General features: G+C 47.5%; 1 protein-coding gene across 5 annotated transcripts in view; it reads right to left on the bottom strand.

The window, feature by feature from the left end:
- Window positions 1-1,051: 1,051 nt before the first annotated feature.
- Window positions 1,052-23,893, bottom strand: part of LOC139369008 (host cell factor 1-like) — a 58,075-nt gene continuing 35,233 nt past the window's right edge. For 4 of the 5 annotated variants that reach the window (XM_071108571.1, XM_071108570.1, XM_071108573.1 and 1 more), the window contains 11 exons: window positions 16,942-17,093; window positions 15,087-15,272; window positions 14,792-14,981; window positions 12,787-13,004; window positions 12,139-12,159; window positions 10,234-10,449; window positions 8,837-8,974; window positions 3,686-3,871; window positions 3,099-3,408; window positions 1,571-1,634; window positions 1,052-1,303 (listed from right to left, as the gene is read on the bottom strand). In XM_071108571.1, the coding sequence (XP_070964672.1) occupies window positions 1,264-1,303; window positions 1,571-1,634; window positions 3,099-3,408; window positions 3,686-3,871; window positions 8,837-8,974; window positions 10,234-10,449; window positions 12,139-12,159; window positions 12,787-13,004; window positions 14,792-14,981; window positions 15,087-15,272; window positions 16,942-17,093 (1,721 nt within the window). In that variant the 3' untranslated portion in view covers window positions 1,052-1,263. The remainder of the gene's footprint in view (window positions 1,304-1,570; window positions 1,635-3,098; window positions 3,409-3,685; window positions 3,872-8,836; window positions 8,975-10,233; window positions 10,450-12,138; window positions 12,160-12,786; window positions 13,005-14,791; window positions 14,982-15,086; window positions 15,273-16,941; window positions 17,094-23,893) is intronic. The other variant, XM_071108572.1, reaches the window with a different exon arrangement.

Genomic DNA, 23,893 nt, shown 5'->3' with positions numbered 1-23,893 from the left:
CCTCCAATGAAAGCAGAGAAACTACCGGAGTAGATCGTCAACTAGAGGGAGAATAAAGCAGTCTCCTAAACCTACATGAACCACAGGTATTTTTTTCCCTGAAGCTAATCCTTTAACTCAGTCTCCTCGCTGACATAGCTACACATTAAAAACACAGTGATGTCACAAAGCAAGATGACAGCCAGGACAGATACAGAGTATTGATTGGTTGATGAGGATTCCCTTGGAACGGGGAACACTTGTCCTCTCCATAGCGACCTGCTGTCCGTTTGGTGTATTTATTAAATCTCTATGACGATGTGACAATGATGGCATCTTCTTATGTTCCAACCGTCTCCTATAGCAACCGTCTGATTCTTCTGAATGCAACCTACTGATGCCCACACCCCTCCCCCCCCTCCTCCAATAATGAGATACACTAGATTATATTATGAGCAGTTATTTGTGTTGTCTATTGCTTGTGTAGATTAACAGGGGAGAGGAAACGCATGAAAGAGACTAGAGAACTATCTAGCAACAACAGTTAAACCAGACCGAACAGTTTGTTTGTATTCCACAGAAAATCATATCTTAGGAAAATAAAAAAGTTAATTATGTGCTTTCCATGGTTTAAACAAGTAAATATCAATAATAATAATAATAAGAAGAAGAAATACAGAAGAATGAAATAAGGCGTCCATGGCACCACAACGTCCAGTGATGAGGGCAGGGGATCTGGTGTTTCTCAGCTTTATCTATTTTGCAGCCATTTTGTGACTGATGGGTGGTCGGGCCTGGTCTGGGTTCAGGATGGGGGGGGGGGGGCCTGATCTGGGTTCAGGATGGGGGGGGCCTGGTCTGGGTTCAGGATGGGGGGGGGGCTGGTCTGGGTTCAGGATGGGGGGGGCCTGGTCTGGGTTCAGGATGGGGGGGGCCTGGTCTGGGTTCAGCATGGGGGGGGGCCTGGTCTGGGTTCAGCATGGGGGGGCCTGGTCTGGGTTCAGGATGGGGGGGGGGCCTGGTCTGGGTTCAGGATGGGGGGGGCCTGATCTGGGTTCAGGATGGGGGGGGCCTGGTCTGGGTTCAGGATGGGGGGGGGCCTGGTCTGGGTTCAGGATTGGGGGCCTGGTCTGGGTTCAGGATGTGCTGTTGTAGGGTTAGATGGGGTTCTGGTAGAGGTTGGAGTCCGGGGTCTAGGTGGAGCCTGCGGTATTGTAATCAGTAGGAAGGTAATGAATTCAGTCATAGTCATCATGGACAACAAGGGGAGAGGAAGGTAACCCCTCACTGGTCTGATCTGGCCTTCTTCGGACCAGCAGGTTTCCTACAAGAGGAGACAAAACACGAATCAACAGATGAACACAGATAAGGCTGCAGAGTTATGACCGAGGGGGTGACCACAACCGACTACTGCAAAAAAAATTCAAACACTTTGGCATTTCCAAATAAATTAATTAATTCATAGTATTTTTTTTTAAAGGAATGTACAGTTGAATTCACGAATTCTAACTTCTTATTTAAATCGTTTGGTGGATACTAAAAATAAAAAAGAGAGAGAGAGAGAGAGTGGAGGATGAATCCTAGTACTCACATGTCAGGTGAGGAACCTGGTCTCTTAACGGTAGGTTTACCTGCAAGGCCATCTTTACTAATCTCTACAGGGGAGAGGGGAAACGGATTGGACTGAACAACATGTCAAAGATTTTACTGGAGTTACAAGTTCATATGAGGAAATCAGTCAACTGACAAATTAGATTTCGGCCCTAATTTATGGCGTAGATCCGAAAACCAGTCGGTGTCTGGGTGTGACCACCATTTGCCTTATTGCAGCGTGACATCTTCACAGAGAGTTGTTGTCCCGCTCCTCTTCAATGGTTGTGTGACGATACCGGATATCGTCGGGAACTGGAACACACCGTCATACACGTCGATCCAGAGCATCCCAAACATGCTCAACGGGTGTGGTGACGTCTGGTGATGATGCAGACCATGGGGGGAGGGGGTAAAAAAAAAAACTGGGAAATTCTCAGCCTCCAGGAATTGTGTACAGATCCTTGTGACTGTGCATTATTATGCTGAAACATGAGGTGATGGCGGTGGATGAATGGCACGACAAATGTACCTCAGATCATATAGCAGGATCTCGACATAGTATCTCTGTGCATTCAAATTGCAATTGTGTATGTTGTCCGTAGCTTATGCCTGCCCCATACCATAACCCCACCGCCACCATGGGGCACTCTGTTCACAACGTTGACATCTGCAAACCGCTCACCCACACAACGCCATACACGCTGTCTGCCATCTGCCCGGTACAGTTGAACTCAGGATTCATCCTTGAAGACCACTGTTGTCCAGTGGCCATCGAAGGTGTGCATGTTGCCCACTGAAGTCGGTTACGACGCCGAACTGCAGGTCAAGACCCTGGGTGAGGACGGTGAGCATGCAGGTCAACTTCCTTAAGACGGTTTCTGACAGTTTGTGCAGATATTCTTCGGTTGTGCAAACCCACAGTTTCATCAGCTGTCCAGGTGGCTGGTCTCAGACGATCCCCCGCAGGTGAAGAAGCCAGATGTGGAGGTCCTGGGCTGGCGTGTTTACACGTGGTCTGTGGTTGTCAGGCCGGTTGGACTTACTGCCAAATTCTCTAAAACGATGTTAGAGGCGGCTTATGGTAGAGAAATTAACATTCAAATTCTCTGGCAACAGGTTTGGTGGACATTCCTGCAGTCAGCATGTCAATTACACGCTCCCTAAAAACTTGAGACATCTGTGGCATTGTGTTGTGTGACAAAACTGAACATTTTAGAGTGGCCTTTTATTGTCCCCAGCACAAGGCGCACCTGTGTAATGATAATTTTGTTCACTCAGCTTCTTGATATGCCACACCTGTCAGGTAGATGGACTATCATGGCAAAAGATAAATGCTCACTAACAGGGATGTAAACAAATTTGTGCAAAACATTTTAGAGAAATAAGCTTTTTGTGCATAATGGAACATTTCTGGGATCTTTAATTTCAGCTCATGAAACATGGGACCAACACTTTACATGTTGCGTTTATAATTTTGTTCAATGTAATATTGACAAGTGAATCGAGTTTAACATAACGTTCCGTACCTTGGAGCCACCTGACCTGCGTGGCAGGGCCGTAACCTTTCTCGTTGCGGGCTGCGATACGGAAGATGATGGCAGGCTTCGTGGTGTAGTCTATGTGCGCGTTGGAGAGGCTGGACGACTGCACCAGGCAGGAAGGGTTGGGCCCACAGAACACCCGCATGAAAGCCAGCTGGGCTGGGGTGGTGGTGGTGGTGGGCTTGGCCTGCTCCCCGCTCTGGGCGCTCTGGATGGCCAGATACACCGAGTACTCAATGATCTTACCAGATGTGACCGACGGAGGCTCCCAGGTCAGGTGGGCGCCGTCTGGGCTCTGAGGGGAGAGAGGGAGGAGGGGAGGAGTGGGGAGGGAGAGAGGGAGGAGGGGAGGAGTGGGGAAACAGAGAGGGAGGAGGGGGGAGAGGAAGAGAGGGGAAGAAAGCGTGAGCTACAAACACAGAATCATATAAACAAGGTGAAATAAAACATGAGTGGTAAAATACGTTTGATAAAACAACACTCCCTGGGTAAAAATATGTTTGAGAATTTTTTCTTTACTGAATTAACTGGTTAAATACTACAAATGTAATTGAATCAAATAAAATGTTAACCTTGCTGATCTTGATAGCACAGGGAGCGCCGGGGAAGCCTGGTAGACACGTCTTGAAGGCCGAGACCTCTGAGAAGTTCCCCCGACCACAGGTGTTGATCCCGGCCACTCTGAATTTATAGGCCGTCCCAGGCTGGAGATCCATCTTCCTCATCTGACTGTAGTCCGGGATCGTCCCAGAGTCATCCTACAACACACAGAAAAACTACATGTTTTCCTTGATATCTTATGCTCTGTGACATAGGCTGACGGGACAGTAGTGGAGAGGGTAGTACGTTTTAAGTTCCTCGGCGTACACATCACAGACAAACTGAATTGATCCACCCACATAGACAGCGTGGTGAAGAAGGCTCAGCAGCGCCTCTTCAACCTCAGGAGGCTGAAGACATTCGGCTTGTCACCAAAAGCACTCACAAACTTCTACAGATGCACAATCGAAAGCATCCTGTCGGGCTGTATCACCGCCTGGTACGGCAACTGCTCCGCCCACAACCGTAAGGCTCTCCAGAGGGTAGTGAGGTCTGCACAACGCATCACCGGGGGCAAACTACCTGCCCTCCAGGACACCTACACCACCCGATGTCACAGGAAGGCCATAAAGATCATCAAGGACAACAACCACCCGAGCCACTGCCTGTTCACCCCGCTATCATCCAGAAGGCGAGGTCAGTACAGGTGCATCAAAGCAGGGACCGAGAGACTGAAAAACAGCTTCTATCTCAAGGCCATCAGACTGTTAAACAGCCACCACTAACATTGAGTGGCTGCTGCCAACACACTGACTCAACTCCAGCCACTTTAATAATGGGAATTGATGGAAATTGATGTAAAATATATCACTAGCCACTTTAAACAATGCTACTTAATATAATGTTTACATACCCTACATTACTCATCTCATATGTATATACTGTACTCTATACCATCTACTGCATCTTGCCTATGCCGTTCTGTACCATCACTCATTCATATATATCTGTATGTACATATTCTTTATCCCTTTACACTTGTGTGTGTATAAGGTAGTTGTTGTGGAATTGTTAGTTAGATTACTCGTTGGTTATTACTGCATTGTCGGAACTAGAAGCAAAAGCATTTCGCTACACTCGCATTAACATCTGCTAACCATGTGTATGTGACAAATAAATTTGATTTGATTTTTGCTTTAGGCTTGTTCATTTAGCTGACAAGATATGTTTATAAGTCCTGTGCCATTATTTTATAGTAAGATTATTTTAAGTTAGCTGAAAATATTTCTTAAGTATATTTTTTTCCCCATTACGGAGTAACTGTGGTAAATGATGTGGCTATATTGAGGTAATAGCGATTACGTGAAACAGGTCCTATATGATAGATTTAGAGTTATAGACTTAGGTTGTGAATAATACAAACCTTACAATGTCTTAGATATCAAAACATTCAGTGAGTTCGGAAAGTATTCAGACCCTTTCACCTTCTTCCGTTACGTTACAGCCTTATTCTAAAATTGATTAAATAACTGTTTTTCCTCATCAATCTACACACAATACCTCATGACATCACAATACCCCATGACATCACAATACCCCATAATGACATCACAATGCCCCATAATGACATCACAATGCCCCATAATGACATCACAATACCCCATAATGGCAAAGGTAAAACAGGTTTGTCATTGTTGCTAATTTATTACAAGTAAAAAAAAAACTGAAATACCTTATTTACATAAGTCTTCAGACCCCTCGCTGTGAGACTCGAAATTGAGTTCACGTGCATCCTGTTTCCATTTATCATCCTTGAGATGTTTCTACAACTTGACTAGAGTCCACCTGTGGTAAATTCAATTGATTGGACATGATTTGGAAAGGCACACACCTGTCTATATAAGGTCCCACAGTTGACAGTGCATGTCAGAGCAAAAACCAAGCCATGAGGTCTAAGAAATTATCCGTAGAGCTCCGAGACAGGACTGTGTCGAGGCACAGATCTGGGGAAGGGTACCAAAACATTTCTGCAATATTGAAAGTGCCCAAGAGGACAGTGGCCTTTATTATTAAATGGAAGAAGTTTGGAACCATCAAGACTCTTCCTAGAGCTGGCCGCCCGGCCAAATTGTGCAATCGGGTGAGAACGGCCTTGGTCAGGGGAGGTGACCAAGAACCCGATGGTCACTGACAGAGCTCCAGAATTCCTCTGTTGAGATGGGAGTACCTTCCAGATGGACAACTATCTCTGATGAAACCAAGATTGAACTCTTGTGCCTGAATGCCAAGCGCCACGTCTGGAGGAAACCTGGCACCATCCCTACGGTGAAGCATGGTGGTGGCAGCATCATACTGTGGGGATGGTTTTCAGAGGCAGGGACTTGGAGACTAAATCAGGATTGAGGGAAAGATGGACAGGAAAAAAGTAGAGATCCTGGATGAAAACCTGCTCCAGAACGCTCAGGACCTCAGACTGGGGCGAATGTTCACCTTCCAACAGGACAACAACCCTAAGCACACAGCCAAGACAATGCAGGAGTGGCTTCGGGACAAGTCTCTGAATGTCCTTGAGTGGCCCAGCCAGAGCCTGGACTTGAATCCGATCGAACATCTCTGGAGAGACCTGAAAATAGCTGTGCAGCGACGCTCCCCGTCCAACCTGACAGAGCTTGAGAGGATCTGCAGAGAAGAATGGGAGAAACTCCCCAAATACAGGTGTGCCAAGTTTATAGCATCATACCTAAGAAGTTTCTTCATTCCCAAGAAGACTCGAGGCTGTAATCGCTGCCAAAGATGCTTCAACCAAGTACTGAGTAAAGGGTTTGAATACTTATGTAAATGTGATATTTGTTTGTTTTTTTTAAACATGTTTTTGCTTTGTCATTATGGGGTATTGTGATGTCATTGTGGAGTATTGTGATGTCATTGTGGAGTATTGTGATGTCATTATGGAGTATTGTGATGTCATTATGGAGTATTGTGTGTAAATTGATAAGAACAAAAAACAACAATTTAATACATTTTAGAATAAGGCTGTAATGTCATGGGCTCTCTAACCTGCAGCTACCCAGTGCTTCATCTAACATCGATTGTAACATGCTGTCGCAACGAAAGATAGTGCCACTAAACTGTTGACAGCCTTGCTGTGCGCTCTAGAAAGGACTAAAAAGTGAGAGAGGAGACTGGTGGTGAGATATTCTGTATAGCTAAAAAGTTAATGTGTCACCCAATTAATTATGAAAATATATTTAAAAAATCCCTTTTACTAGGCTATTCAAAATCAAAATATAAAATTCACTATAATCGAAGGCTAACTATAAGCCGCCCTGCACAATCATTGAACCAACAGCATCGCCAGGGTTATAGGTTCTCTCCCACAATCATTGAACCAACAGCATCGCCAGGGTTATAGGTTCTCTCCCACAATCATTGAACCAACAGCATCGCCAGGGTTATAGGTTCTCTCCCACAATCATTGAACCAACAGCATCGCCAGGGTTATAGGTTCTCTCCCACAATCATTGAACCAACAGCATCGCCAGGGTTATAGGTTCTCTCCCACAATCATTGAACCAACAGCATCGCCAGGGTTATAGGTTCTCTCCCACAATCATTGAACCAACAGCATCGCCAGGGTTATAGGTTCTCTTCATTTTTTCAAGCTTGGGCTCATAGGCTCTAATATAATTATGGGTGTTTTGAAATAATCATCAGCTCGGAAAGCATTGTCCATTTTGTTGTGTTAAGGCTTTAAAACAACCATGTTTTCCACTGTTTCAACCTGCTGTTGAACTTGTTTCTTCAATACTGATCATCACAGTGAGGGGAGTTTTAAAAGATGCGTACTGTTTTGATGATAAGTGTTGGATGTGATTTTAGATCACATCTGCATCGATGTCAGAGGGGTTAGAGTGACAATAGAGCCCTGAGTACCAGGCCATTAGGACCTGATGGAGGGACAATAGAGCCCTGAGTACCAGGCCATTAGGACCTGATGGAGGGACAATAGAGCCCTGAGTACCAGGTTATTAGGACCTGATAGAGGGACAATAGAGCCCTGAGTACCAGGCCATTAGGACCTGATGGAGGGACAATAGAGCCCTGAGTACCAGGCCATTAGGACCTGATGGAGGGACAATAGAGCCCTGAGTACCAGGCCATTAGGACCTGATAGAGAGAAAATAGAGCCCTGAGTACCAGGCCATTAGGACCTGATGGAGGGACAATAGAGCCCTGAGTACCAGGTTATTAGGACCTGATGGAGTGACAATAGAGCCCTGAGTACCAGGCCATTAGGACCTGATGGAGTGACAATAGAGCCCTGAGTACCAGGCCATTAGGACCTGATGGAGTGACAATAGAGCCCTGAGTACCAGGCCATTAGGACCTGATGGAGGGACAATAGAGCCCTGAGTACCAGGTTATTAGGACCTGATGGAGTGACAATAGAGCCCTGAGTACCAGGCCATTAGGACCTGATGGAGTGACAATAGAGCCCTGAGTACCAGGCCATTAGGACCTGATGGAGTGACAATAGAGCCCTGAGTACCAGGCCATTAGGACCTGATGGAGGGACAATATAGCCCTGAGTACCAGGCCATTAGGACCTGATGGAGCGACAACAGAGCCCTGTGAGTACCAGGCCATTAGGACCTGGTAGAGAGACAATAGAGCCCTGAGTACCAGGCCATTAGGACCTGATAGAGAGAAAATAGAGCCCTGAGTACCAGGCCATTAGGACCTGATGGTCGTGTACAATTTGGGTACAACCAAAGCACGTTTATAATGCATAAAAGGAGATCACCGTGACTCAACGGTCGGGTGGAATTTTACTGCGGCCATGACTCATGACTGCCGGTAATACGGTCAACCAAACAACCCTAGTAGGAGGACGCCGTAGATCATAAGTATTTCCTTGATTCGTCGCATCGTCTCTCCTTACCTCCTCCTCCCCAAAAAGCACTGGAGGAGAAGTTCAGAAGGATGAACCTTGGGAGGTTCTCCTCCAACACATTTTGAGAATGAGACTATGAGCGAGCGTGTGAGGAATTGAGGAAAACAAAGTCAGAATGTGTGAAAGCACTTAGAAAAGCTCTATATAAAAACCCGATGCATTATCATCGGTAACATCAGCGACTTCAGAACAACAGTCAGCGGTGTTGATCGTTGCGTTAGTGTCTTACATCAACGGCAGCCGCGTCTTCGTCGGGTAGGTAGTAGTGCGTGACCACCGTGTTGGTCACCTTGACGATGCCAACGTCAAACCACTGGTTGTCTTTCTTCAGCGGGGCTTTGGCCACCGCAGGAGGAGGCGCTGGCCTCTGGAGAAGGCGGTTACAACAAAACACAAAGAAGAAGAAGAAGAAGAACAGATGTCACATTTATTCATTAGAGGAATAGACAACACAGAAAAAATATGTAATAATTAAAATGAGCGAATCTACATTAATATATATATATATATATTTTTTTACAATTTAAAAAAATATGATTTCTTTAGGAACCTTTATTCAGCCAGATTAGTCATTAAAAAAATTTAAAATAAGAAGATATTATACAATAATGAGTTGGTTTGTCAAAGAGGAGAAGAGAAGTCAGGACTCTGGAAGAAACATGATGGAAACATACGCGTCATTCTTTGGCAGGGTTTTTTCTGTATAAAAAAAAGTATTGGGCGGGCCTATGTTCAAACAGATTATTTTAATAATAATTTTCAGGGTGGAAAAATATATATTTTATTACACGTTACGATCTTGCGTGGAGCCCCAGATCGAGGGAGATTATCAGTGGTCTTGTATGTCTTCCATTTCCTAATAATTGCTCCCACAGTTGATTTCTTCAAACCAAGCTGCTTACCTATTGCAGATTCAGTCTTCCCAGCCTGGTGCAAGTCTACAATTTTGTTTCTGGTGTCCTTTGACAGCTCTTTGGTCTTGGCCATAGTGGAGTTTGGAGTGTGACTGTTTGAGGTTGTGGACAGGTGTCTTTTATACTGATAACAAGTTCAAACAGGTTCCATTAATACAGGTAACGAGTGGAGGACAGAGGAGCCTCTTAAATAAGAAGTTACAGGTCTGTGAGAGCCAGAAATCTTGCTTGTTTGTAGGTGACCAAATACTTATTTTCCATCATAATTTGCAAATAAATTCATAAATCCTACAATGTGATTTTCTTCCCTCATTTTGTCTGTCATAGTTGAAGTGTACCTATGATGAAAATTACAGGCCTCTCTCATCTTTTTAAGTGGGAGAACTTGCACAATTGGTGACTGACTAAATACTTTTTTGCCCCATTGTATATTAAAATCGGGCATCACCCATTTTCGCAGAAAATTCGCCAAGCCCACCACCTAAACCTCATTTTTATCCAGAAAAAAAAAACCCTGTTTGGTAACACTTTACCTGAAGCGTGCGGTTATAATGCATTATAAGACTTGTCATGAGCATGTATGACCCCTTTTATAATGTCTTATAAAATAAATCATAGTGAAACTGACTAAATAACAGCCATTTTGAGTTACTTCAATAATTAAAATCAGGTTAACAGAGGCCAGAAAGCCAGTCTAGTCCAGTCCACTCACCCCAGCGGCAGACTCTATTCCATTGACCACCTCTGCCATGGTTGTAGCCGCCTGTATCTTAGCCGGGCTGGTCACCATCATTGTCTGAGTGGGGGTTAAGGTGCAGGACGGAGCTAATCGGGCCACAGCCTGGGTCACTGCAGCGGCCAGCTCATCGGCGTTACTCTCTGACGCTGGGTCGTTCAGGCTGTCTGCTGGGGCCAGGCCCTCGGTGGGCTGGGTCAAATCATAAACGTTACTTATAAAAGCATTTCGTAATAATTAAAACGCAGTTCAAGGTGCTTCCTTAACAAATGCGAACAATACATTCAGACCGCCTAAAAGACAGACAGAAAACAGACAAGACAGTAGGGCTGCACAATAATTCACATCGAAACCATAATATCAATATCGCAAAAGAGATGCATATCGCACGCAATATTTTGAAAAACGACCACTAAAGCCCAACGTTTAGTAGTTTTTTTCCCCCTAGTTTACTCTGTCGTCTCCCTCCTCAACTTGTGGCTACTTCCCACACACACAACAAGCCCCGCCCCCTGTCAATCAAGCAGCGCAGGTAATCCTCCTCGCTGTTAGATTCACTGTAAAGTTCATTCTGTTAGGTCAACAAATGGTTCCAAACAAGAACGCTGTTGCTTTCTATCTTAACATAAAATCATAAAATTTAAATGAGTCCAAGTGTCGTGATCTATACGATCAATAAAATATAATGAGACTAGACAGAACGATAGACAGACAAGACACTCAAATATAATGAGACTAGACAGAACGATCAATACAGACAGACAGTTAGAGACAGTTAGACAGAGACACTTAGTTTGAGGCAGGCAGAGCGGTTAGAGAGAGGCAGGCAGAGCGGTTAGAGAGAGGCAGGCAGAGCGGTTAGAGAGAGGCAGGCAGAGCGGTTAGAGGCAGGCAGAGCGGTTAGAGGCAGGCAGAGCGGTTAGAGGCAGGCAGAGCGGTTAGAGGCAGGCAGAGCGGTTAGAGGCAGAGCGGTTAGAGGCAGAGCGGTTAGAGGCAGAGCGGTTAGAGACAGAGGCAGAGCGGTTAGAGACAGAGGCAGAGCGGTTAGAGACAGAGGCAGGCAGAGCGGTTAGAGACAGAGGCAGGCAGAGCGGTTAGAGACAGAGGCAGGCAGAGCGGTTAGAGACAGAGGCAGGCAGAGCGGTTAGAGACAGAGGCAGGCAGATCGGTTAGAGACAGAGGCAGGCAGATCGGTTAGAGACAGAGGCAGGCAGATCGGTTAGAGACAGAGGCAGGCAGATCGGTTAGAGACAGAGGCAGGCAGATCGGTTAGAGACAGAGGCAGGCAGATCGGTTAGAGACAGAGGCAGGCAGATCGGTTAGAGACAGAGGCAGGCAGATCGGTTAGAGACAGAGGCAGGCAGATCGGTTAGAGACAGAGGCAGGCAGATCGGTTAGAGACAGAGGCAGGCAGATCGGTTAGAGACAGAGGCAGGCAGATCGGTTAGAGACAGAGGCAGGCAGATCGGTTAGAGACAGAGGCAGGCAGATCGGTTAGAGACAGAGGCAGGCAGATCGGTTAGAGACAGAGGCAGGCAGATCGGTTAGAGACAGAGGCAGGCAGATCGGTTAGAGACAGAGGCAGGCAGATCGGTTAGAGACAGAGGCAGGCAGATCGGTTAGAGACAGAGGCAGGCAGATCGGTTAGAGACAGAGGCAGGCAGATCGGTTAGAGACAGAGGCAGGCAGATCGGTTAGAGACAGAGGCAGGCAGATCGGTTAGAGACAGAGGCAGGCAGAGCGGTTAGAGACAGAGGCAGGCAGAGCGGTTAGAGACAGAGGCAGGCAGAGCGGTTAGAGACAGGCAGACCGGTTAGATGCAGGCAGAGCGGTTAGAGGCAGGCAGACCGTTAGAGTAAAACAGAGGTTGGGCCGACTGACCTGGTTGTGTTGTGCTGCTGCCTGGGCAGTAGGAGACAGTTGGAGACAGGCAGTTAGCGACAAACAGGCAGTTAGCGACAGACAGGCAGTTAGCGACAGACAGGCAGTTAGCGACAGACAGGCAGTTAGCGACAGACAGGCAGTTAGCGACAGACAGGCAGGCAGACAGGCAGTTAGCGACAGACAGGCAGGCAGATAGCGACAGACAGGCAGGCAGACAGGCAGTTAGCGACAGACAGGCAGTTAGCGACAGACAGGCAGTTAGCGACAGACAGACAGGCAGTTAGTGACAGACAGACAGGCAGGCAGGCAGTTAGCGACAGACAGGCAGGCAGGCAGGCAGGCAGTTAGCGACAGACAGGCAGGCAGGCAGTTAGCGACAGACAGACAGTTGGCGACAGACAGGCAGTTAGTGGCAGACAGACAGGCAGGCAGAAAGTTAGCGACAGGCAGGCAGAAAGTTAGCGACAGACAGACAGAAAGTTAGCGACAGACAGACAGGCAGGCAGAAAGTTAGCGGCAGACAGTTAGCGGCAGACAGGCAGAAAGTTAGAAAGTTAGCGACAGACAGGCAGACAGTTAGCGACAGACAGGAAGGCAGACAAACGGTTAACGACAGGCAGTAAAACAGTGGTTAGGCTGACCGACCTGGTTGTGTTGTGCTGCTGCTGCCTGGGCCTGAGCAAGAGCCTGGGCCTGAGCAAGAGCCTGGGCCTGAGCAAGAGCCTGGGCCTGAGCAAGAGCCTGGGCCTGAGCAAGAGCCTGGGCCTCCTGCAGCTGCTGCTGTTGTTGTACCAGGGCTGCCAGCTCAGCCTGAGTCAACACAATGGGGATGGTGGTGGTGTGATGGCCACCGTCTCCTTCATCTGGAGGGGGACAGGAGAGACTGCTAACACCAACGATTCTCTCTCCAGCCCTACCACACATCTGGTTAAAACAGCCAACCTGCTAGTCTTCATAAGATGTGCCAGCGTTGGGATTTAACAAGTCTGTAACGACACCCCCTGCTGGTTCTACATCAGGGCCCGTATTCATAGTGTCTCAGAGTAGGAGTGCTGATCTAGGATCAGGTCCCCCTTGTCCAAGTCATCTCATTCATTTTTATTTAAAAAAAAGTTTAAACTGATCCTAGATCAGCACTCCTACTCAGATGCTTTGTGTAAACAGGCCCTGGTGCTGGAGCAGTAGGCCCTAGTGGAGCAGTAGGCCCTGGTGGAGCAGTAGATTCTAGTGGAGCAGTAGGCCCTAGTGGAGCAGTAGGCCCTAGTGGAGCAGTAGGCCCTAGTGGAGCAGTAGGCCCTAGTGGAGCAGTAGGCCCTAGTGGAGCAGTAGGCCCTAGTGGAGCAGTAGACCCTAGTGGAGCAGTAGGCCCTAGTGGAGCAGTAGGCCCTAGTGGAGCAGTAGGCCCAGTAGGCCCTAGTGGAGCAGTAGGCCCTAGTGTAGCAGTAGGCCCTAGTGGAGCAGTAGGCCCAGTAGGCCCTAGTGGAGCAGTAGGCCCTAGTGTAGCAGTAGACCCTAGTGGAGCAGTAGGCCCTAGTGGAGCAGTAGGCCCTAGTGGAGCAGTAGGCCCTAGTGGAGCAGTAGGCCCTAGTGGAGCAGTAGACCCTAGTGGAGCAGTAGGCCCTAGTGGAGCAGTAGACCCTAGTGGAGCAGTAGACCCTAGTGGAGCAGTAGGCCCTAGTGGAGCAGTAGGCCCTAGTGGAGCAGTAGACCCTAGTGGAGCAGTAGACCCTAGTGGAGCAGTAGGCCCTAGTGGAGCAGTAGACCCTAGTGGAGCAGTAGGCCCTAGTGGAGCAGTAGACCCTAGTGGAGCAGTAGACCCTAGTGGAGCAGTAGGCCCAGTAGGCCCTAGTGGAGCAGTAGGCCCTAGTGGAGCAGTAGGCCCTAGTGGAGCAGTAGGCCCTAGTGGAGCAGTAGACCCTAGTGGAGCAGTAGACCCTAGTGGAGCAGTAGGCCCTGGTGGAGCAGTAGGCCCTGGTGGAGCAGAAGGCCCTAGTGGAGCAGTAGGCCCTAGTGGAGCAGTAGGCCCAGTAGGCCCTAGTGGAGCAGTAGACCCTAGTGGAGCAGTAGGCCCTAGTGGAGCAGAAGGCCCTAGTGGAGCAGTAGACCCTAGTGGAGCAGAAGGCCCTAGTGGAGCAGTAGACCCTAGTGGAGCAGTAGACCCTAGTGGAGCAGTAGACCCTAGTGGAGCAGTAGGCCCTAGTGGAGCAGTAGGCCCTAGTGGAGCAGTAGACCCTAGTGGAGCAGTAGGCCCTAGTGGAGCAGTAGGCCCTAGTGGAGCAGTAGGCCCTAGTGGAGCAGTAGGCCCTAGTGGAGCAGTAGACCCTAGTGGAGCAGTAGGCCCAGTAGGCCCTAGTGGAGCAGTAGACCCTAGTGGAGCAGTAGGCCCTAGTGGAGCAGTAGGCCCTAGTGTAGCAGTAGATTCTAGTGGAGCAGTAGGCCCTGGTGGAGCAGAAGGCCCTAGTGGAGCAGTAGGCCCTAGTCCCCAGTCTGTCTTTCTCTACTTCCTCATGACAGCCTGTATGGCCAGGGTCAGGCTGGCTGGCTCTCTGTCTGTCTGGCTGGCTCTCTCTCTGGCTGGCTCTCTCTCTGGCTGGCTGGCCGTCCGGCTCTCTGCCCACCCTTCCGCACACCCACCCATCTGTGCACTCACTCATGACAGCGTGCTGTGCGGCCTGCAGGACAGCCTGTATGGCCTTGGCCTGGGCCTCCTCAGTAGCAGCGTGCTGTGCTGCCTGCTCGGCTGCAGCGGTAACAGCCAGCTCCTCGGGGGTTAAACCCGTCACCATCAGGGTCTGCTGGCCCCCCGAGCCACCTTCAGACATCAGCTCCGCAGGCAGGCCCTAGACAACAGGATGCAGAGAAAGGGGGAAAATGTTGAGGACAATGTGATACATTTACACATCTTGACAACTAAACAACAAGCTTGGCTCAGAAATGAAGTGCACCTCCTGCTCCCCCTGGTTCTGTTCCTCCATGTCCTCCACATGGACATGTATCCCAGCCGCAGCAGCCTCTTCCAGGGTCACAACCCTCACCGTGCCCTCTGGGAGAGAGTCGGTCTGCATGGCCTCCTCTTCCTCTTCAGCCCTCGATGCCACCGCCTCGGACGACCCAGACATTGATGAGATCTCCTGGAGAATATAGAAGAGAAAGAGTCAAGGAGAGAAGGAGAGCGGGAAGCAGAGCGAGCAAGGAGAGCAAGAAGGAGAGCGAGAGAGAGAAGGAGAGCGAGAGAGAGAAGGAGAGCGAGAGAGAGAAGGAGAGCGAGAGCGAGAAGGAGAGCGAGAAGGAGAGCGAGAAGGAGAGCGAGAAGGAGAGCGAGAGAGAGAAGGAGAGCGAGAAGGAGAGCGAGAGAGAGAAGGAGAGCGAGAAGGAGAGCGAGAGAGAGGAGAGCGAGAGAGAAGGAGAGCGAGAGAGAAGGAGAGCGAGAGAGGAGAGCGAGAAGGAGATCGAGAGAGAGAAGGAGAGCGAGAGAGAGAAGGAGAGCGAGAGAGGAGAGCGAGGAGGAGAGCGAGAGAGAGAAGGAGAGCGAGAGAGAGAAGGAGAGCGAGAGAGAGAGCGAGAGAGAGCGAGAGATAGGAGAACGAGAGAGAGAAGGAGAGATAGGAGAACGAGAGATAGGAGAGCGAGAGAGAGAAGGAGAGAGAAGGAGAGAGAAGGAGAGCGAGAGAGAGAGAAGGAGAGCGAGAGAGAGAGAAGGAGAGCGAGAGAGAGCAGAGCGAGAGAGAAGGAGAACGAGAGAGAAGGAGAACGAGAGAGAGAAGGAGAACGAGAGAGAGAAGGAGAACGAGAGAGAGAAGGAGAACGAGAGAGAGAAGGAGAACGAGAGAGAGAAGGAGAACGAGAGAGAGAAGGAGAACGAGAGAGAGAAGGAGAAAGAGAAGGAGAACGAGAGAGAGGAGAAAGAGAAGGAGAACGAGAGAGAGAGAGGAGAGAGAGAAGGAGAACGAGAGAGAGAAGGAGAGAGAGAAGGAGAACGAGAGAGAGGAGAGATAGGAGAGTGAGAGAGAGGAGAGTGAGAGAGAAGAGAGTGAGAGAGAAGAGAGTGAGAGAGAAGAGAGTGAGAGAGGAGAGAAGGAGAACGAGAGCGAGAAGGAGAGCGAGAAGGAGAGCGAGAAGGAGAGCGAGAGAGAGAACGAGAGATAGGAGAACGAGAGATAGGAGGACGAGAGATAGGAGAACGAGAGAGAGGAGAACGAGAGAGAGAAGGAGAGCGAGAAGGAGAGCGAGAAGGAGAGCGAGAGATAGGAGAGCGAGAGATAGGAGAACGAGAGATAGGAGAACGAGAGATAGGAGAACGAGAGATAGGAGAACGAGAGAGAGGAGAGTGAGAGAGAGGAGAGTGAGAGAGAGGAGAGTGAGAGAGAGGAGAGTGAGAGATAGGAGAGTGAGAGAGAGGAGAGTGAGAGAGAGGAGAGTGAGAGAGCGCGAAAGGAGTCAGCGATGAAGTTTAAAAAAAGAAAGGGATGAATTGTCAAATGATCCAAAAACTTACTGGGTTGTTTGCACCAACATTGTTGAAATTTATTTTAGATTAAGGTTAAATGAATACTAGGATTAATTAAAAGCTTGGTTTAAAGTTTGATTAATAGATAAAACCTTAAATTAACCAGTTTAATAGTTAATCCATGTTGGTGCTACCCATCCATGATGTCCAAAATAAATATCTTGAACAGTCTATAGTGCAGAGAACAGCTGTGGGACTCAAACCAGGGATACCTAACCCCCAAGGACAAATACACTAACCAAAACCCCAAAAAGAGTTGACCGTATGAAAGCCAGGTGTAATAATGTCCTTACGGGAACGCAGGGCCCAGGTGTGGGCGTGGACTGAGTAACCGTGGTGACGGCTCTGCCAGATGTCGTCGATGCGCTGGACTCGGTGGTTGCCGAGGACGACGAGGGAGCCTCTTGAGTTCCGTTGTCTCCTTGTGTCGAGTCACCAGGCTGGGCTGGAGGGAGGAGAGACATCCCAACATTATGAATAAAAACGGTCCCCCCCAAACAGCAGGACTAACACACAGGTGTTGGCCAATCAGATCTGTTGACAATAATTGGGCAAAAAAATAAATAAATTGGGCTGCCTGTGTAAAACACAGCATAAGGGACAACTTCCCGGACCCAAATTAAAACCGATTCCTTACGGAGATTCATCTTTGCAGTCTAGGACGAGACTCAATCTGTGTCCGGAAAAATCTTTCCTATTATACATGTAAGGGTTCATACACATTATCAAAGATGGAATTTCATTAATTTTCCTTTAGCAACAATTTGTAGCGTCTCGAAGTACGTATACAAAAAATAAGGAGTTTGGTATCGCCACCGGGAGGCTGTTCTGTGATCCCATGTGGTGTCGCCACCGGGAGGCTGTTCTCTGATCCCATGTGGTATCGCCACAGGGAGGCTGTTCTCTGATCCCATGTGGGTATGGATACAGGGAGGCTGTTCTCTGATCCCATGTGGTGTCGCCACCGGGAGGCTGTTCTCTGATCCCATGTGGGTATCGCCACCGGGAGGCTGTTCTCTGATCCCATGTGGGTATCGCCACCGGGAGGCTGTTCTCTGATCCCATGTGGGTATCGCCACCGGGAGGCTGTTCTCTGATCCCATGTGGGTATCGCCACCGGGAGGCTGTTCTCTGATCCCATGTGGGTATCGCCACCGGGAGGCTGTTCTCTGATCCCATGTGGGTATCGCCACCGGGAGGCTGTTCTCTGATCCCATGTGGGTATCGCCACCGGGAGGCTGTTCTCTGATCCCATGTGGGTATCGCCACCGGGAGGATGTTCTCTGATCCCATGTGGGTATCGACACCGGGAGGCTGTTCTCTGATCCCATGTGGGTATCGCCACCGGGAGGCTGTTCTCTGATCCCATGTGGGTATCGCCACCGGGAGGCTGTTCTCTGATCCCATGTGGGTATCGCCACCGGGAGGATGTTCTCTGATCCCATGTGGTATCGCCACCGGGAGGATGTTCTCTGATCCCATGTGGTATCGCCACCGGGAGGATGTTCTCTGATCCCATGTACCAACTCCTGTTGTAGGCAACTGTATAAAACACATCAAATCAAATTTGATTTGTCACATGCGCCAAATACAACAGTGAAATGCTTACTTACAAGCCTTTAACCAACGATGCAGTTAAGAAAATACCAACATTTTTTAAATAGATATATATATATTTTTAAATCACGAGGGAAAAAATGTAATAAAAGTTTTTTTTTTAAAACATAGTCAACCCTCAGTCTGGAGACATACTGGGTCTTCTCAAACACATCCGAGCCAGTTTTTCAAGGTCCGGTTGAGAATCTAATTTCTAAAATGTAGTTTGAGGGGAATTAAAACCCTGCACCCCCATGAGCTCTCCTGGAGGATGGTGGACCACCCATCATCTCTCCTGGAGGATGGTGGACCACCCATCATCTCTCCTGGAGGATGGTGGACCACCCATCATCTCTCCTGGAGGATGGTGGACCACCCATCATCTCTCCTGGAGGATGGTGGACCACCCATCATCTCTCCTGGAGGATGGTGGACCACCCATCATCTCTCCTGGAGGATGTTGGACCACCCATCATCTCTCCTGGAGGATGTTGGACCACCCATCATCTCTCCTGGAGGATGTTGGACCACCCATCATCTCTCCTGGAGGATGTTGGACCACCCATCATCTCTCCTGGAGGATGGTGGACCACCCATTATCTCTCCTGGAGGATGGTGGACCACCCATTATCTCTCCTGGAGGATGGTGGACCACCCATTATCTCTCCTGGAGGATGGTGGACCACCCATTATCTTTCCTGGAGGATGGTGGACCACCCATTATCTCTCCTGGAGGATGGTGGACCACCCATTATCTCTCCTGGAGGATGGTGGACCACCCTTGATGGGAAACATTGCAACATTACAACCAAATACGTTTTATGCCTTTTGAAATAATTAGCTCATTCAATATATCAAAAGATCAAATGGCTATGGTAAACTACAAATCATTTTATTCAGCTGAAGCCCACAAATAAGTCTTCAGAAAATGTAGCTTTTCTAGTTCGGTCATATGTATCTTAGTTACCTTTGAACTAAGTGTTCACCTTGTAGGCTGACTAGCATCTATTGAGTTGCAATGTCCCATACATTGGATGACCAAACCAACTGGAAGGATCTACAAAACAGGTTGGAGAGACATCCAGAAGAAATGGCAACATCTGGGATCTCCTCCAAGACCTGGACTAAAGCATCCGCCAACGCCTGGAAAGTCTGTAGTGCAACGTGGTGGATGGAGCGAGACATGATGTCCCAGATGTGCTCAATTGGATTCAGGTCTGGGGAACGGGCGGGCCAGTCCATAGCATCAATGCCTTCCTCTTGCAGGAACTGCTGACACACTCCAGCCACATGAGGTCTAGCATTGTCTTGCATTAGGAGGAACCCAGGGCCAACCGCACCAGCATATGGTCTCACAAGGGGTCTGAGGATCTCATCTCGGTACCTAATGGCAGTCAGGCTACCTCTGGCGAGCACATGGAGGGCCCCCAAAGAAATGCCACCCCACACCATGACTGACCCACCGCCAAACCGGTTATGCTGGAGGATGTTGCAGGCTGCAGAACGTTCTCCACGGCGTCTCCAGACTCTGTCCCGTCTGTCAAATGTGCTCAGTGTGAACCTGCTTTCATCTGTGAAGAGCACAAGGCGCGGCGCCAGTGGCAAATTTGCCAATCTTGGTGTTCTCTGGCAATTGCCAAACGTCCTGCACGGTGTTGGGCTGTAAGCACAACCCCCACCTGTGGACGTCGGGCCCTCATACCACCCTCATGGAGTCTGTTTCTGACTGTTTGAGCAGACACATGCACATTAGTGGCCTGCTGGAGGTCATTTTGCAGGGCTCTGGCAGTGCTCCTCCTGCTCCTCCTTGCACAAAGGCGGAGGTAGCGGTCCTGCTGATGGGTTGTTGCCCTCCTACGGCCTCCTCCACGTCTCCTGATGTACTGGCCTGTCTCCTGGTAGCGCCTCCATGCTCTGGACACTACGCTGACAGACACAGCAAACCTTGTCACAGCTCGCATTGATGTGCCATCCTGGATGAGCTGCACTAACTGAGCCACTTGTGTGGGTTGTAGACTCAGTTTCATGCTACCACTAGAGTGAAAGCACCGCCAGCATTCAAAAGTGACCAAAACATCAGCCAGGAAGCATAGGTACTGAGAAGTGGTCTGTGGTCACCACCTGCAGAACCACTCCTTTATTGGGGGTGTCTAGCTAATTGCCTATAATTTCCACCTGTTGTCTATTCCATTTGCACAACAGCATGTGACATTTATTGTCAATCAGTGTTGCTTCCTAAGTGGACAGTTTAATTTCACAGAAGTGTGATTGACTCGGAGTTACATTGTGTTGTTTAAGTGTTCCCTTTATTTTTATTTTTTTCATGAACATGGCCTTATTTCTATTACAGCATATATATTGTATGACTGTCATTCATATTCCATTCACCCAGTTCAATGTAACAGTGACGGGTTTAGGTTACTGTCATTCATATTCACCCAGTTCAATGTAACAGTGACGGGTTTAGGTTACTGTCATTCATATTCACCCAGTTCAATGTAACAGTGACAGGTTTAGGTTACTGTCATTCATATTCACCCAGTTCAATGTAACAGTGACGGGTTTAGGTTACTGTCATTCATATTCACCCAGTTCAATGTAACAGTGACGGGTTTAGGTTACTGTCATTCATATTCACCCAGTTCAATGTAACAGTGACGGGTTTAGGTTACTGTCATTCATATTCACCCAGTTCAATGTAACAGTGACGGGTTTAGGTTACTGTCATTCATATTCACCCAGTTCAATGTAACAGTGACGGGTTTAGGTTACTGTCATTCATATTCACCCAGTTCAATGTAACAGTGATGGGTTTAGGTTACTGTCATTCATATTCCATTCACCCAGTTCAATGTAACAGTGATAGGTTTAGGCTACTCCATGATACTCTCATTTTCCCCTATACCCATTACGAGGTTTCTACAACCTAGCCTATGAATAAAAGATTACAACGTAGGTGCACACAGGTCGAGAGACAAATTTGAGGTGACCGACAGTGACATTCAATATTTCCTTGCACACTCTTGCCTTGTTATCTAGCTGATCTGGGGGTGTAATCATTAGTCCAACTGTTGCAAACGAGAGTTTCTATTGGACAAATACAGGTATGTTGTTTTTTATACCCGTTTTGTTCCTTTTGCTTCTGTTGAATAAACTTTTTTTTTCTTCCCCCCAACAGAATCGACGGAATGAATACACCCCTGATCACGCGTGAAACACAGTTCACTTTCATAGCAGCCACGTTGTATTCCTTCTATGTACTCTCCTCCTCTCACCTTTTCCAATCCCTTGAGGACTTCAATGCACAACACATCAGCTGTTTGTGACCAGGCAAAAAAAATAAAAAAAACTTTAACCATATTAGTTAAAGTAACATCATAGTCAGCATTGCTTATATAACTAATGCATTAGTAAACCCGCTACAATCACGCAGTAACGTTAGTGTACAGTCAGTAAGCAGTTACAGGGCCCCAGTAGCAATACATTAATAAAACCAAAAAACTTAGCTTGACTTGGAAGAGTTCCAGTGTTGTGTTAGAAAGTCATAGCCTGTTAACATCCAGGGTGTTTCAGTGGGCTAAACTAGCTAGCGGCATTTGCTAGCAACATAAGTGAAACAAAGTGAGAGAAAAAATAAATACTAAATCTCTCTATTTCCACTCTTGCTTCTCCTTCATTTTGGAAGAAATTAATTTGTTCATAACTGTTCAACTATTGTCTTTCTCTCTCTTTGAGTCAACTAGCCACCACATTTTATACACTGCAGTGCTAGCTAGCTGTAGATTATGCTTTCAGTACTAGAATAATTATCTGACCCTTTGATTGGGTGGACAACATCAGTTCATGCTGCAAGAGCTCTGATAGGTTGGAGGACATCCTCTGTAAGTTGTCATAATTACTGTGTAAGTCTATGGAAGGAGGTGAGAACCATGGGCCTCTTAGGTTTTGTATGGAAGTCAATGTACTCAGAGGAGGATGGAAGCTAGCTGTCCTCCGGCTACACTATGGTGCTACCCTACAGAGTGCTGTTGAGGCTACTGTAGACCTTCTTTGCAAAATAGTGTGTTTTAATCAATTATTTGGTAATGTGATTATATTTAGGATAGTTTTATCAAAAAATTATAACTTGAATGTTTTACAAATTACATTTTTATGAAAGTCACTGTTGAGGATGGTCCTCCCCTTCCTCCTCTGAGGAGCCTCCACTGGTACAGACACATGCCATAGTTCTAGCTAGGCTACTAACATGTTGCAGTCTGGCTTCGGTTTCTAATGCTTGACAATAAATAGCCCCTCCAAAAAAAAGCTGCAACCCCCCCCCCCCATCTAGGCCTATCACAGCAACATTTTGAACAGTAGTCTAGGCTGGCTACTCAACAAGGCCTACAACACATTGAGTGCACCATGCAGCAATGCTGTATTCAACTGCACCAGTGATCCACACACACACCACAAAAAAAACATGCATGTTTTACATTTCAAAACGTTACAACAACCTAGCTATGTTTGGTTATTTGGAGTTATGCACATCTGCAAGCATAGCAGCAAAGGCTGGACAAATATAACTGATCTCTTGTTTTAATAATGTCAAAACTTGATTTATAGCATCCTGTGGACATAAGTGGACATTATAAAAAAAAGGGCCACATTTTTTTCTAATAAAACAGAGGCCAGTTTGGATCAGTTGTATGCACGTTGTTTTGTTCAAACATAATTGTCTATGTCTGGCCCGCGAATTCGTAGCGTTTTCAATATGGCCCGTGTGGTGATTGAGTTTGACACTCCTGCACTAATGTGTCATTTACATCCTGGCTGAGATATATATCTATATCTACACACACACACAAAAGTATGTGGACACCCCTTAAATTTAGTGGATTTAGCTATTTCAGCCACACCCGTTGCTGACAGTTGTATAAAATCAACCGCACAGCCATGCAATCTCCATAGACAAACATTGGCAGTAGAATGGCCATACTGAAGAGCTCAGTGACTTCCCAATGTGGCACTGTCCTGTGAGGCCACCTTTTCAACAAGTTAGCTCATCAAATTTCTTCCCTGCTAGATCTGCCCGGACAACGATAAGTGCTGAAAGTAGTCTCTTCTTTCGTCCAATCGATTTTTCCAAAATCAACTTTAGTGCATTGAGCTTGTCTGATGCTTTAAGCTTACGGTTATTATGCCTCAAGAGGGTGCCAGAGATCTAGATAACCAGAATAAAAAAAACGTTAACCTCCCGCTCCTACTGGCTGACGCATATTTTGGTTAATCAAAATTATATCTAAATCTAAATGAAAATGATACTAACCTAAAAAGTTACTTCTATTGCCGTTGCAAAAACATGGCTTTATGTAGGCTATATTTGACAACAAAACATTGCAGCCTGCAGGTAGAATCCTGATTTATTAAAAATAAATATCCTATAAATCACCATTGGCTACACATGGCCTGTCTGCAACAAACTTCAAACATTGTATCAACTATTAACTTGGGTCAGGCCCAAAGCTTGCACTAGCAAACTTGCAACATTGTATAAAATATTCTGGGTCCTCAAGAGTTTCCCATGCCAGTGAGGTTGGGATAAGTAGCAGTGCTTAACTTGGGCAGGAGCTCGCTGGAGGGATCCCTGCCACCTCAAAATGTTCTAGA

Source organism: Oncorhynchus clarkii, chromosome 16 (genome assembly GCF_045791955.1).
Source record: "Oncorhynchus clarkii lewisi isolate Uvic-CL-2024 chromosome 16, UVic_Ocla_1.0, whole genome shotgun sequence".
Classification (NCBI taxonomy): Eukaryota; Metazoa; Chordata; class Actinopteri; order Salmoniformes; family Salmonidae; genus Oncorhynchus; species Oncorhynchus clarkii.
Note: the sequence above shows the minus strand (reverse complement) of the source record. Positions and strands in the feature narration are given on the sequence as shown.